The sequence below is a fragment of the Stigmatopora argus genome, chromosome 10, assembly GCF_051989625.1.
Source record: "Stigmatopora argus isolate UIUO_Sarg chromosome 10, RoL_Sarg_1.0, whole genome shotgun sequence".
Taxonomy (NCBI): domain Eukaryota; kingdom Metazoa; phylum Chordata; class Actinopteri; order Syngnathiformes; family Syngnathidae; genus Stigmatopora; species Stigmatopora argus.
In genome coordinates, this window is record NC_135396.1 from 12740864 (window position 1) to 12754350 (window position 13487).

Here is a 13487-nt window from a genome sequence, read left to right on the forward strand (position 1 = left end):
TATTATCATCATATTACAGTTTTTCCAAGCATTCCAATTGTTTCATGAGATCCCAGAGAATCTCAAGAGACATTGTATGCCCTGCTTCGGTGCACCAATGAAGCACAACGCCATGACGGCTGGCAGCGGGCGCGTGAAATGGTTGTGGGCCGCAGTGGCACACGTGCTTGAAATAAAAAGTGTTCATTTGCAAACAGCAAACAGTGCGGAAAATGTTTATGCCTGCACCGGGGGGGCTACCACCTGCCATGCAGTTAACACCTGGTAAAACTAAGTGCAGCGTGAAAAGGATTTGGGGTTGCAGTTTATGTAGTTCAGGGGTTACCACCCTTTTTCAAAACTGTTACAAATTCTTGGCTACTGATTAATGGGAGGTGCAAGCACTATAAATAACATTTCTAGTACTTAAATTGTTTGGGGGAAATCATTTTGTACTCACTAACTTGTCTCCAACAACTCTTTGATTTAATCATTCAATACAATCCTGACCTTTTATAATATTTTTGAACCATCATCATTTCCATAATCAGCTGTGAATATGGGTACCCTCGGCCAAACCTTTGCTCAGTTGGTTCAGCTCATTCAGGACATTCGTTATGGCTACGTTGGCTTTGGCGGAGGTTTGCGTAACAGCTCTGATGCTTTATGCCACATGTGTCAAAGTGGCGGCCCGGGGGCCAAATCTGGCCCGCCGCATCATTTTGTGTGGCCTGGGAAAGTAAATCATGAGTGCTGACTTTCTGTTTTAGGATCAAATTAAAATGAAGAGTATGAATGCATATTAAATTTCCTGATTTTCCCCCTTTTAAATCAATAATTGTAATTTTTTAATCATTTTTTTCTGTGTTTTAGTTCAAAAATCATTTTGTAAAATCTAAAAATATTTTAAAAAGCTAAAATTGTTTTAGCTCTATAAAAAACTGAATATTCAGGGCTTTTAATCCAGCTCTTTTAATCCATTTATTAAAAAAATCCTAAATATTATATCTAAAATGTTCCGGCCCACGTGAAATCAAGTTGACGTTAAAGCGGCCTGCGAACCAACCCGAGTATGACCCCCCTGCTCTATGCCTTAAAATGGTTTGCTTTTCGCCCATAAGTAGCTTTGGTTAATAAAAATGTCACCATCTGAAGCAGGGGTCGGGAACCTTTTTGACAGAGAGCCTTAAACAATTCCAAATTCCAAATGTTATTCATTGAGAGACATACTTAAAATTTAAAAGAAAACACATGAAAATGTGTGCATTATTTTAGTCATTTCACCACTTTTAAAGTACAAAAAGTGTCTGAATTCTTTTGACAACATTGTTGCACTGTTGCTAATCAATACGGATCAATGTGAGTATGCATGAAGGAGAGTGTAATGAAAAAAAAAGAATAAAGTGGTGCTAGAAGTAGTGTCAACCACACCGACATGACGCTTCCTCTCACCAGCGATTTCCATATTTTACATGACAGGTTGGCGGAGAGCCATATGCACCCATCAAAAGAGCCACATGTGGCTCCCGAGCAATAGGTTCCCTACCCCTGGTCTAAAGCATTCTTTCAGCAAACAATCTAAAAGCAATATCTGAGCAAATAGAGACAATCATCAGTCACATGATCCAATACATTTACTCACGAAAACATTGGTGGATTAAAAAAGGAACAATTCTGTCTTTTGTCGATCAACATGTCTTTCATGTAAACATTGTGAATTTAGGCTTGATTTTAACCCAAAACCTCATAAGTGTTACTTTGTCCTACTGGCCACCAGGTTACCATGCTGCCCCATTGAATAAATTCATCTCGCAAATGATATAAATAATTCAATCATCAATACACTTACGCTTGTGGTTGTTTTTGCGTTGGAAGGGAAGTGTGTGCCTCTCTGAGTCTTCCTCGCCCTCTTCGTCTGCTAGATGAGTGTGAGTGTAATGGTAACTCAGTCCTGGGCGATTTTTATAGCGCTTTCCACATACTGGAATACAAAAACAGAAAGAAAGAAAAGCTGCAAGTGGTCATTCGATCTTTGCGGCTAAAAAAAATGAGGGAAACACTCACTGTCACAGACATAGGGCTTGTCTCTGTCCTCTATAGCAGGTGGCTCTTGACGCTTTCTCATGCCACCAACTCCGTAGGCCTGACCGATACACACAAACACACACACACATGGACATAAGAACACAATTTAGGCACCAGGCACATGGCAGAACAGTTTGAACATCAATACTAGCACAAACACAAATTAGAAAAGCTGAGCGACACACTCATCACTCTACGTGTCAACACACGAACGTGTTTGCATTTTAATCATCTGCTCTCAGTGCAAAGTTTCACTCCAGCAGGAGGGGACTGATGACACCTAGCAGGGGACCAACAGCTCCAATTAACAAGCCTGGTGTCTCTGTGAAACATTATGTACGTGAATGTGATCCTTTTCGAGATACATTGTTAACACTTGATTATATTCCCTAAGGAGGTGAGGTGGTTAAAGGGGGGGGGGCGCAAATTTTAGTCTAATCAGAGTTGGAAGAGGAAAAACTAAAAAATTACTGTTTGCCAACTCTGCAGTACCGTAAGCACACAAAAAAGCCAGATTGTTTGCAGGCATTTTCTGAATTGTTAGTCGTCACCCTCACTAATTTCTCTTCTAGCTCGCATCCGAGCCAGAGTGATGCCCTACCCGTGCTTTGGTACGGTTCTTGCGCTTGGGAACATCTTCTTCCATCTCATCCACCTCCAGCTCATGAGAGAAATCTCCAACGAGCAATTTCTGTTGAGGGAATAGCAGTACAGTACACGAATGGTAGCTGAAAAACAATTGGGCTGTAGTGGTTTAAAAAATATAAAGAAATCTAAGAAGAACAAAAGCGAAGAGATAAGAATACAAATAGGGCTTACCTGACACTCGCTCATTGGCTCCTCCTCTTTTGTTTCTACCTTCTTATCCAGCGTATCTCCAGCAAGCAATGACTCCAACACAGGGCCATCTGGAATACCACCCTCCTTCTTTAGGGAGGCTTCATAGTCTGATGAGAAACCATTGAAATGAGAACTCATTCTAACAAGTGTACTAAACAGAAAAAAACAACATTGATTAAAAGTCTCGCTTGTTCCCCCTTCAATGAATTCCAGTAAAGTTGGGACATTGCATAAAACATAAAACTAAATATTTCTTAATTTTATGTCTGTGCATTATGAATGACAAAATATATAACAACGGAGACATGTCTTGACCAGACTACAAAGTTCCGTTAATAAACAGTTGCCTCTTCTGAAATGCATGTTGAGCATTCTTAAAGGAAAAGTGATGTCAGCCTTTTTTGAACTTGTTCCAGGAATCAAATTTAAAATAAGTCCATAATTTCAATCAAGGGTGTCAGACTCGGGTTGGTTCGCGGGCTGTTTTAACGTCAACTTGATTTCACATGGGCCGGACCATTTTAGATATAATATTTAGATTTCTTTTTATTATAAATGGATTAAAAGAACTGGATTGAAATCCTTGAATATTCATTTTTTTATAGATCTAAAACAATGTTTATTTTTGCTTTTTTATATATCTTTAGATTTTACAAAAGGATTTTTGAACTAAAAACACAGAAAAGAATGATTAAATAATTACAATTATTGATTTAAAAGGGGGAAAATCAGGAAATTTAATATTCATCTTTACTCTTCATTTTAATTTGATCCTAAAACAGAAAGTCGGCACTCATGATTTACTTTCCCGGGCCACACAAAATGATGCTGCGTGCCAGATTTGGCCCCCGGGCCGCCACTTTGACACGTGATTTAAATCATACTAACAATAATACTAATTAGAATAACAAGAAAGTGGATCTGATTGAACATTTAATAAATTGTATTTGTACTGTATTCAACTAACTGGTTGAGAGGGTTTTTCAAAGCATTGTATTGTGTTAATTGTTTTTTCCTTACCAATCTTGAACTCAATAGGAACAAGCCTTGGGTCCTCCAGAATGTTCAACCGCCTCTTTTTGCGCCAGCACCGAGCAGGATATGTGTACAGCTGACCTGGTGCGTGACCTGAAATTCAAAGCACAAAACATACAGCTTAGTTGTGAACACATTTTAATGCACTTTGGAAAATTTGATGTGTGCAATATCATAACAATACAGTTGGAGGTGTTTTACTTTTTTAAAGAAAGCAAAAACAATTTCCATCCTGTTACTTACCAAACTGAAAATACATTGAAATGAAAATGCCGCTTTCCGTTTTGACACACAAACTCACACACACATGCAGACTAATTTTTGGCAGTGGTGGGCCATCAGAGCCTTCAAGGCCTTTTCTGCTGGCCTAAGAATAGAAGATGATCTGAATCATATATTATATTTTGTCCATCAATACTTATTAAATAATTCCAAATTGTCTGTTAGCTTCCTTTCATTGCTTTCCCCCTGGTTGCACTGCTTCCAGATGTGTGTTTTCATATTGAAGCATTTACCCAATCACATTTCAGCCATTATTTGTTGCCAGGGTAAGAAATCTGCCTCAAAGCCTTCACAATCAGTTCTGCGGGCTCTGCTGCATTAAACAAGCGTCGATAAGACTGTTGCTTTAACCAATCAGATTTCGAGTAGGCAACACCACAATGCATTGTCACAGGCGTGGGGATACGTTATTGCCTTGTCGCAGGCGTAGGGATACGTCATCGCTTTCACCAACTATGATTGGCTAGTGATTAGCCAGAGCTACCAAACTGTAAGAAACTGTGAGAAAATGCACGGACCGCCACTGATTTTTGGAAATACGTTTGGCAATATTATCCCCACTTGGGGTGTTTTTTTCATCTCCCAAAAACCCACAATGTTAGGTAGAATAAAAGAAGTTGGAGTAGATGAGCTCAAATGCAGGGGGGTTGATTAAGTGTGGCGAGAAGGAAAAAAATATACATTTGGTAGAAAACAGAGACACTGGTTGAGAGAAAGGAGGGACAAACTAGGTTTCGGAAAAGTACGAATGACATTTTAGTAGGTCACTAGGTATGAAACAACCACAGGCGCACATGGGCACCCACCTGGTCCACGGTGGTTCTTCTCCATCCAGATGTAGCAGTTGCTCTGGGCCACACCTGTCTGGGAGTCCAGAAAAGGGAGACGCATGGAGCGCTCAGCACACAGACGGGCATTGTAGCTGCGACAGTGTTCGATGGCTTCCTTGTAGAACTCCTCTCCAAGACTGGACCAGAGGAAAGTGATAGAGTTAAGAAACATCAACAATATAATTAAAAAATGCCATTTTAGCTGGGATAGGCTCCAGCATCCCCCGCAGTGCTTGTGAGGGAGGATAAGCGATTCAGAAAATGAATGAATGAATAGTAATGCAATTTTACTGTATTGGATGGATTTTTTTGTGTTATACTAAGCACTAAAATAGTGTCACCACCACATGTCATCATCTTTGTTTTGGTTAAAATCCACTCACACTGACCAGGTCTTCAAGTTTCCCCCAAAAAATCGAGTCCTATTAGTCCTTTCAGTCTCGAATATAATTTGATCTTAAAAACAAATGTCTATGAATATCTTTAATATTGTGTCATTAAAACAGTCCCATTGTGGAGATAAACTGTCAAGTCATTCATTCATTCATCTTCCATACCATGCATCCTCGAAAAGGTTGCGGGGGTTGCTGGAGCCCAACCCAGCTGACTTTAGGCGAAAGGCAGACTACACCCTAGACCACATGTGACAAAGTGGCGGCCCGGGGGCCAAATCTGGCCCGCCGCATCATTTTGTGTGGCCCGGGAAACTAAATCATGAGTGCCAACTTTCTGTTTTAGGATCAAATTAAAATGAAGATTATAGATGTATATTAAATTCCCTTATTTTCCCCCTTTTAAATCAATAATTGTAATTATTTAATCATTTTTTTCTGTGTTTTTAGTTCAAAAATCATTTTGTAAAATCTAAAAAAAATATAAAAAAAGCTCAAATAAACATTGTTTTAGATCTATAAAAAAATGAATATTCAGGGCTTTTAATCCAGTTCTTTTAATCCATTTATTTTAAAAAAATCTAAATATTATATCTAAAATGAGCCGGCCATCATGAAATCGAGTTGACGTTAACGCGGCCCGCGAACCAACCTGAGTCTGACACCCCTGCCCTAGACTGGTCGCCAGTCAACCGTAGAGCACAAAGAGAGACAAACGACCATCCGCACTCACAATCATACCGCCACCAGCGGGATTCAAGCCCACGCCTGCCCACATCGAAGTCAGGCGAGTGAACCTCTACACCACGAGGCGGCTTACTGTCAAGTCAATCCAATTAAATTGTAGCAGATAAACTGGCAAGGACTAACAATAGGGAGAAAAAAATCACAATGGTCTCTAGGAAGAACACTAATACACTTTTTTCACTCATTGATTTAGTCTGATTAAGATTCAATGCCAGGTTGCTCTCTCCCTTACCTGTTCTTGATGACTGCACCTCCAGATTGCCTGTGGGGGAGAAAAGAAAAAGCCCAACAGATGCAGTATGAGTCATTTTCCATCTTCATTCATTCATGTCCCCTTTCTCCATTCCTCCATTGGTTTGACTTTTCACTCCTTCCCCCACTACTTTGTGCCTTCGGCTTCTCTCCACTTTAAGTAAATCTTTATTTACTTTTACGCTCTCTCGACATGATTAATTTTGCGTTCACACCTCCCTTGTTGTCTTTCTACAGTTAATCACTTTTCTCTTGTGTCTTGCCGCTGAGCACAGACACCAAGGTCACTCTGCTCTACACACAGTAAGAAACAAAACACACAGGCATCCAAGTCAAAGCTTTGGTGAACCAACTGTCACTTCGTGAGAACAAGTTTATCGACCTTGTACTTATAAAAAAAAAAAATCAAATCTGCAGTATATTGCTTTATTCAGCAAAAGAAATGAGGTGCAAAAAGTGTTCAAGGCTTGTTTTGTTTAATAGTAAAAAGAATAAATAAATAAACCATGTTTTTAATGACACATTCTGAAGGAGTAACAGATTGCAGGCAAGACCTCTTTAAAGGTTAGTCCGGGGGTCGGCAACCATAGGTTCTGGTTTTTTGGCGCTTCCCCAGTGGCTCCCTGGAGCTTTTTCAAAAATGTTTGAAAAGGGGGTAGAAAAATGTATTTACAGAAATGGTTGCAATCATAAGTATGGTCATTGTTTAGAGCGCCCAGAGGCAGGCTCATAAAGGCATTCGCTTTTTTGTTGTTTTTCTTCTTGTAGTTGTTCAGGACACCAACCAAAATTGCTATTATTCTGGGATGGATCTGAAAGAATTTTTGTACGTAAGGTTGATTTTTTTTTTATGATTTTGTCTCAGACTATGAAAATTGACTATCTCTAGCCTCCCATCGATATATCTCTTGAAAAAGTTGTAACTGATTGATAAAGGATTGGTACAGACATTTTCCACTAGGAAAGTTTCTATGTTAAGAAACACGTTAATTTCCAAGAATGTTGCAATAATATGGTGTTGCTGTATTTATTCACTGAAATATTTTGGTCTGTAAGGAAGAAAATAGTTTTTGACAAATTTATAAAAAGAATATTTTTTTATATTCCCATTTAGATCTAGATTTCTTTTCTCTTTAATTGTAGAATAACGTAGGTTGATTTCCTAACCCATGAGAATAGTTGCAAACCATATTATGAGATAAATGTTAAAATGAGTCTTGTATCGCAAATCTTATCGTGAGGTACGTAGAGATTCATACCGGTATTGCTGAAAATGTTATAAAGTGAAGCTACGTCTATTTGGAATAAATAAAAAGGACAGCATTGATACCTCTCACATGGAGAAAACCCAAAAATGATCAGTGATAACTAGTATTACAAAAAAAGTCTGAAATAAAAACAGTGAGGAAGGGACTCACCCCATGTGACACCATTATAAGTCAAAATGTGGACAAATTCAACAATAATACACAGCGAAGCAGCATCTTTAAAATCTACTGAAGTAATCCTGCAAGCTCTCTGGCCAGCACTGGGCATGTGACATTTAAAGGATGTGATCTGTGATATGTGGGGCAAACCGTGCCCATGTTTGTTAATGTGTCACTGCAAATGAGCTTTTCACAGTTTGCTGAAGAGAACACATCTTTACACAGCTGCCTGTGTGGACCATTTGACCATTTTACATGAGAGAATGCTTCACTATTAAAATCCAGTACTACCACAGTGCCAGCAATGGCCCCAATAGTTTCAAACACATACAGGAATAGAATAGCACATGACTAAATCCTGTTCAAACAAACATTCAACTCAAGCCAAAATTAAGGGAAATCATCTCCAAGGAGACATACCCTGTATACCTGCTAAGAGAAAAGAGAAAGAGTTGCTAAAAAAGAGATTTGCCATTTAAAGGCTCACTGATGACAAAAGTGAAATACCAGTGAGAGAGAGAATGAATGAGTGGTGAGGAAAGGAACACGTTCAAAATGTAAAACAGGCCACCAAAAAGCTCCTCATCCAGCACCTCCCTAAACACCCTCTCACTTCAAATCCTCTACCCTCCATCAGTCTTCCCCCTGCTGTCCACCGAGCTACCGAAATAAGTTCCTTGATAACACTGTAAGTTGACAGCTGGAGAAAATAGCTTCCATCAATTTAGGTACGCACGCTTTTATAATATTGAGATAGGGAAGCTGCATGACTGTTTGAGAAAGATTGAAGGCGAGAGGAGCCACAAAAAAAAGATGGAGTCGGGAGAGAAATGCCTTATATGAAGGTGGTTTCATGGTAAAACAAATGGATGGGTAGAAAATAGGCAGGCAAGGGCAAAGGAGATGGAGATGAGTGACAGATGACGGACAAAAAGAAAGGATGGGAGCACGATGACCTGTGAAATACTCATTTTTCAGCAAGGACATCGCTCAAAGATATCCCTTTTTCATCTTTTATCCCATCGTTAAAATAGCTTTGCTGTCGCATTATAAGGACCGTGAAACCCATCATTTGGTTGGACATGGTCCGTGACCGGACGTTTCGTCGAAAGACGTTTGGTCCCCGGACGTTTGGTCCCCGGACGTTTGGTTGACCGGACGTTTGGTCGAACGGACGTTTGTGGGAAGATTGTCAAGCAGGATGTAACACTACCATGACAATTTCAACAAAAAAGTATTTCTTAACTTGTTTTTATATATTGGAACAGTAATTTGCATAGCAAAGGGTTTCATAACCTGAAAATGATGTATGTAGAAGCATTCGTAAGTAGAGGGAGCACAATATTCCTTTGCAGCAATTGATGTGGTTCTGTTTAACAAGGCGATGGCGACAAAATGGGTCTTAACAAGAGAATATCCTGATTTGGAAATACTTTTTCATTCATTCATCTTCACCACATGGTCAAATTTCAAGAAAGCCATCTTAATATGATACCATTTGACCATTTGCACTCACAATAATACTGCCACCAGCGGGAATCGAGCCTGCGCCTTATCGCACCGAATTCAGGCTAGTGAACCACGGCCATACTTTGGGGTTACTTCCAAAATAAATTGAAGATCACCTGGCTTGGGTGCGTGCAGCAGTGGATCAATTCCTGCTTAGTGGCGGTGTAAGTTGTGAGTGCAATTGCTTGTCTGCCTTAATCCCTTGATTGATTGATTGATTGAATTTGTGATTTTGACAGACTATATTTTCTTTTTCCATCTCCTTTTGTGTTACTAATTTTCCTACACCTGTGCGAGGCTAAACAGTTTATATAAAGACCAGAGCTGCTGTCGTCCAGCTGGTCATACAGATTGCTAAGAGAACAAAACACAGAGACCCTTTCATAAACTAAAGTAACCAAAACATTTTAGGAACTGCCTTTTCAAGATTATTTCTGGCAAATAGTAAAAGACACATTTTTAAGTGCCATCAGAAATACATACAGCCTTTCAGTAATTAGCTGGCATTTTGCCCAATCTACACACAGAAGCTTCAGTGAGGAACAATGTCTAAACAGAAATAAATAAATGGAAAATACTAAGATTTTCTGTGCTCGTCACAACAAAACACAGTTGGTCAATACGTACTGTAAACCAATAGACTGCCAATCTATGGTTACACTGCATTTGGAAGTATGACTTTAAAGAGTGAAAGGTTCTTTCTAATGTCCTAAATTACATTAGTGCATCTCAAGTATCTATGTAACCATACAGATTAAAATAAACCTCTCACTATGATACAGTGGAGTGCAATTTTTTATTCATGTGAAAGTTTTAACACTTAAAAGTGGATATATATATATATATATATGTGTGTGTGTGTGTGTATATGTATATATATATGTACATGTACATGTATATATATATATATATATATATATATATATATATATATATATATATATATATATATATATATATATATATATATATATATATAGTATATATATGTTCAGGTTGTGTTTCCCAGTTGCAGCAATTAACACTCATTAGACTTCAATAGAAAAACACAGAGCCCCCCCTAGCGGTAAAATCCAATCATTGGCGCTGTACAAGACAAATACTATTGGGAATCACCCAAATTAGTACAATTAAAGTAGAAACCACAATAAACAGAGTACTTTAATTGTGGTTAGGGAAATGGAAAAAAAAGTTTAAGTGAATGCAGACTACTTCATAAAAACACAAGGCAGATTGCAAGCCTTAAACTTCAAGATGGGTGCATTGTTGTAATTTCTAAGCTTGGAAACACTTGTGCCGATACAGTGAAGTCTACACACCTGGTGCACACGCCTGTTCACTTAGTGCTGTCCATCTGTGCACTTGCTCACATCCACATGCACAGAAAGTCCACTCATATTGGCATTTCCTATCCTAAGGAGCTTTGGATGTGTGTGCATGTGTGTGTGTGTGTATGTGTGTATGTGTGTACGTGTGTATGCGTGTGTGTGTATGTGTGTGTGATTGCAGTACTAATGTGTATGTGCACAGTCAAGAAGTAATATCAGGCGGCCTTCTGTACTGTTCCTCCCCTCCCCCAACTCAGCCCTTCCATGGCTGAACTCAACAGATTAAACTATGCAATATCACCCGTACCAATTCACCAGCACCACCCCTCCTCCCCACCACCCTCAATTCAATTTCTTTTCCACTGTCCTCCACTTTCACACTCGCTGAAATGACTGGTCTTTCTCTCTCTCTCGCTTGCCCATTAATACATACAACTATTGCAGTATGGGAGATGAGTTTTAAGTTTTAGTGCAGTACATGGGGGCATACAAAAAGGACAAATTTAACTTCCCATGGGATTGTCTATTATCTCACGTCTGTCTGACATTTGTGGGTTTGGTCATCTCATCTATCTTGCTCTAAAAAAAGCTCCTTTCCATTTCTGTGCACACTTGCATGCACCTCTTTTTTTATGTCCACACGTGCATGAACAGTCACATTGCAGTGTACAGTATAAGTCTCTAGCCCTGTGCATGCATGCATATCTAGTCTTTGTGTGTGGGTGTATACAATACAGCGCATACCGTAGTATTAGCTGCAGTGTGTATTAGGGGCAGTGCATCAGAGTAAAGCAATCTTGCCTCTGAGCAGCTCCTTCAGGTGAGATTTATTGCCACTGCACTTGGCCTCTTACAATGGCGATGGACTCTTTACCCCTGTATTTTGCCCAGTGTGCGCATGTGAGTGTGCGGGTTGGTGATTCCTTAGTTTAACCCCCTCCCACCGTCTGGAAACACGCCACCATCACTAAGAACTCCTCCCCTGTTGGCATCCCTATTGAAGAGCTGCAGAGAGAAGCAGTGTTGGTGTTGACTCCACCCTTAAGAACTCTTGATAAGAAGGTGCACTGGACTTATATTAAAAATAAGGACTTACACAAAGATGGGATTGATTTTAGCCTCTCGTGGTTCTCTTCTTCTAGAGCCGCGCATCTTCAATTAAGACGGGTTTGAACTACAAATTCCTGGATGGAAATCACTCAAGGTCCCAAAGCAGTGAAGCTGACTGACTGTCAGTTAGGTAGCACTGGAGAAATAGGTCATAGAGCTAAAAATACTTATCTATGTCTCTCTCTTTCTCTCTATTCCTCCCTCACACTCGTTCTCAATCCTGTCTTCCGGTAAAAGAAAAATACCCAAAAACACAAAATAAAGCAGAAAAAAACTAAATAAAGATAAGATGAAAGGAGGAACTTGGGAAAGAAACGCCCTTAAAAAAACATCAGACCTTAGGCTTGCTCCCTTATGAATAAAGAAGAGCAGGAGAGAGTGTGAATGTGAACGTGTCTACAGATGAGCAAGTTAAGGAATGACGGGGGAGATTGAAAGGGAAAATGAAGATGTAGAAATGGATGCTCTGGCTGCCATTCAGCCATCACATGCGGGGCTGTTTGCACACCGAGTTTTATTACATGGAACTCATTATTCACTGGGTTCAGCCAAGCAGGCAGGGGAGAAAAAAAAAACATGGAACTCATGGCAATATGCAGTATAGGCACCCATGAAGGTACACAAAAAAAAACCATTATTTCCAAATTATTCACAAATGTGTGATGAATACTACTTGTATTATTTGAACCAGGTGAAATCAGTAGTGGCTACTACTAGAGTGCTGGAATGAGAAGATAAAACATGCTGTTCATAATCGTAAAAGAACTGAGCCATAAAATTTGCTGGTGGAGGAAGGTGCAACAAAATCTCTTCAGGACTTGGCACTAGATCGAACATGGGAGGAAGTATGATGGAGGTTGGAGGGTGAGTGAGACCAACGCGAGAACAGGCAAGCAACCCTTAGTAAATTTGCAAGTGTCAGAGATGGAGTCTGAGATTGGGAAAATCATGAAAAAGGAGAGCCTGAATGTGGAAGCAGGTCAGCGAGGGTGATGTGGAGAGAAAGGAAAGAGAGAAGATGGAGAGAGGGAGAAGATGGACAGAGGAAGAGAGTGAGGGGGAGAGAGAGGGAGAGAGTGTGTGTGTGTGTGAGAGAGAGAGAGAGAGAGAGAGAGAGAGAGAGAGAGAGAGAGAGAGAGAGAGAGAGAGGGAGAGAGAGAGCGAGAGAGGGGGGGAGTACGAGAGAGAGAGAGAGCGAGTACGAGAGAGATAGAAAGAGAGCAATAGAAAGAGAGAGAGAGGGGGAGAGGGAGAGAAAGAGATAGAAAGAGAGAGAGAGAGAGAGAGAGAGAGAGAGAGAGAGAGAGAGAGAGAGAGAGAGCGAGAGAGAGAGAGGGAGGGAGAGAAAGAGAGAGAGTGCGAGAGAGGGAGGGAGAGAGAGAGAGAGAGAGAGAGAGAGAGAGAGAGAGAGAGAGAGAGAGAGAGAGAGAGAGAGAGAGAGAGAGAGAGAGAGAGAGAGAGAGAGAGAGATTATCTCTAATCCGACAGAGAGAGTAGAGAGAATATTTGAAAAGTCTCCAGTAGATTGGAGCGAATCGCTTCTCCTCTGCTGATTCCTTTTCGCATAACACAGCACCGTGGACACCGACCGTCTCAAGATGTCTTCTACAGGTTTCACATCCACTGAATTAATTAGCAGGAGGCCATTTCAGGACAAAGCCAAATTTGCTT

The 13487-nt window shown here is 40.1% G+C and overlaps 1 protein-coding gene across 1 annotated transcript in view; it reads right to left on the reverse strand.

Annotated features, from left to right (window-relative positions):
• Positions 1–13487, reverse strand: part of dpf1 (double PHD fingers 1) — a 36241-nt gene that overhangs the window by 21060 nt on the left and 1694 nt on the right. Inside the window, exons 2-8 of the mRNA XM_077611393.1 lie at positions 6423–6452; positions 5028–5188; positions 3925–4032; positions 2884–3011; positions 2666–2755; positions 2044–2122; positions 1829–1960 (exon numbers count right to left, since the gene is read on the reverse strand). Of these exons, the coding sequence (XP_077467519.1) occupies positions 1829–1960; positions 2044–2122; positions 2666–2755; positions 2884–3011; positions 3925–4032; positions 5028–5188; positions 6423–6452 (728 nt within the window). The remainder of the gene's footprint in view (positions 1–1828; positions 1961–2043; positions 2123–2665; positions 2756–2883; positions 3012–3924; positions 4033–5027; positions 5189–6422; positions 6453–13487) is intronic.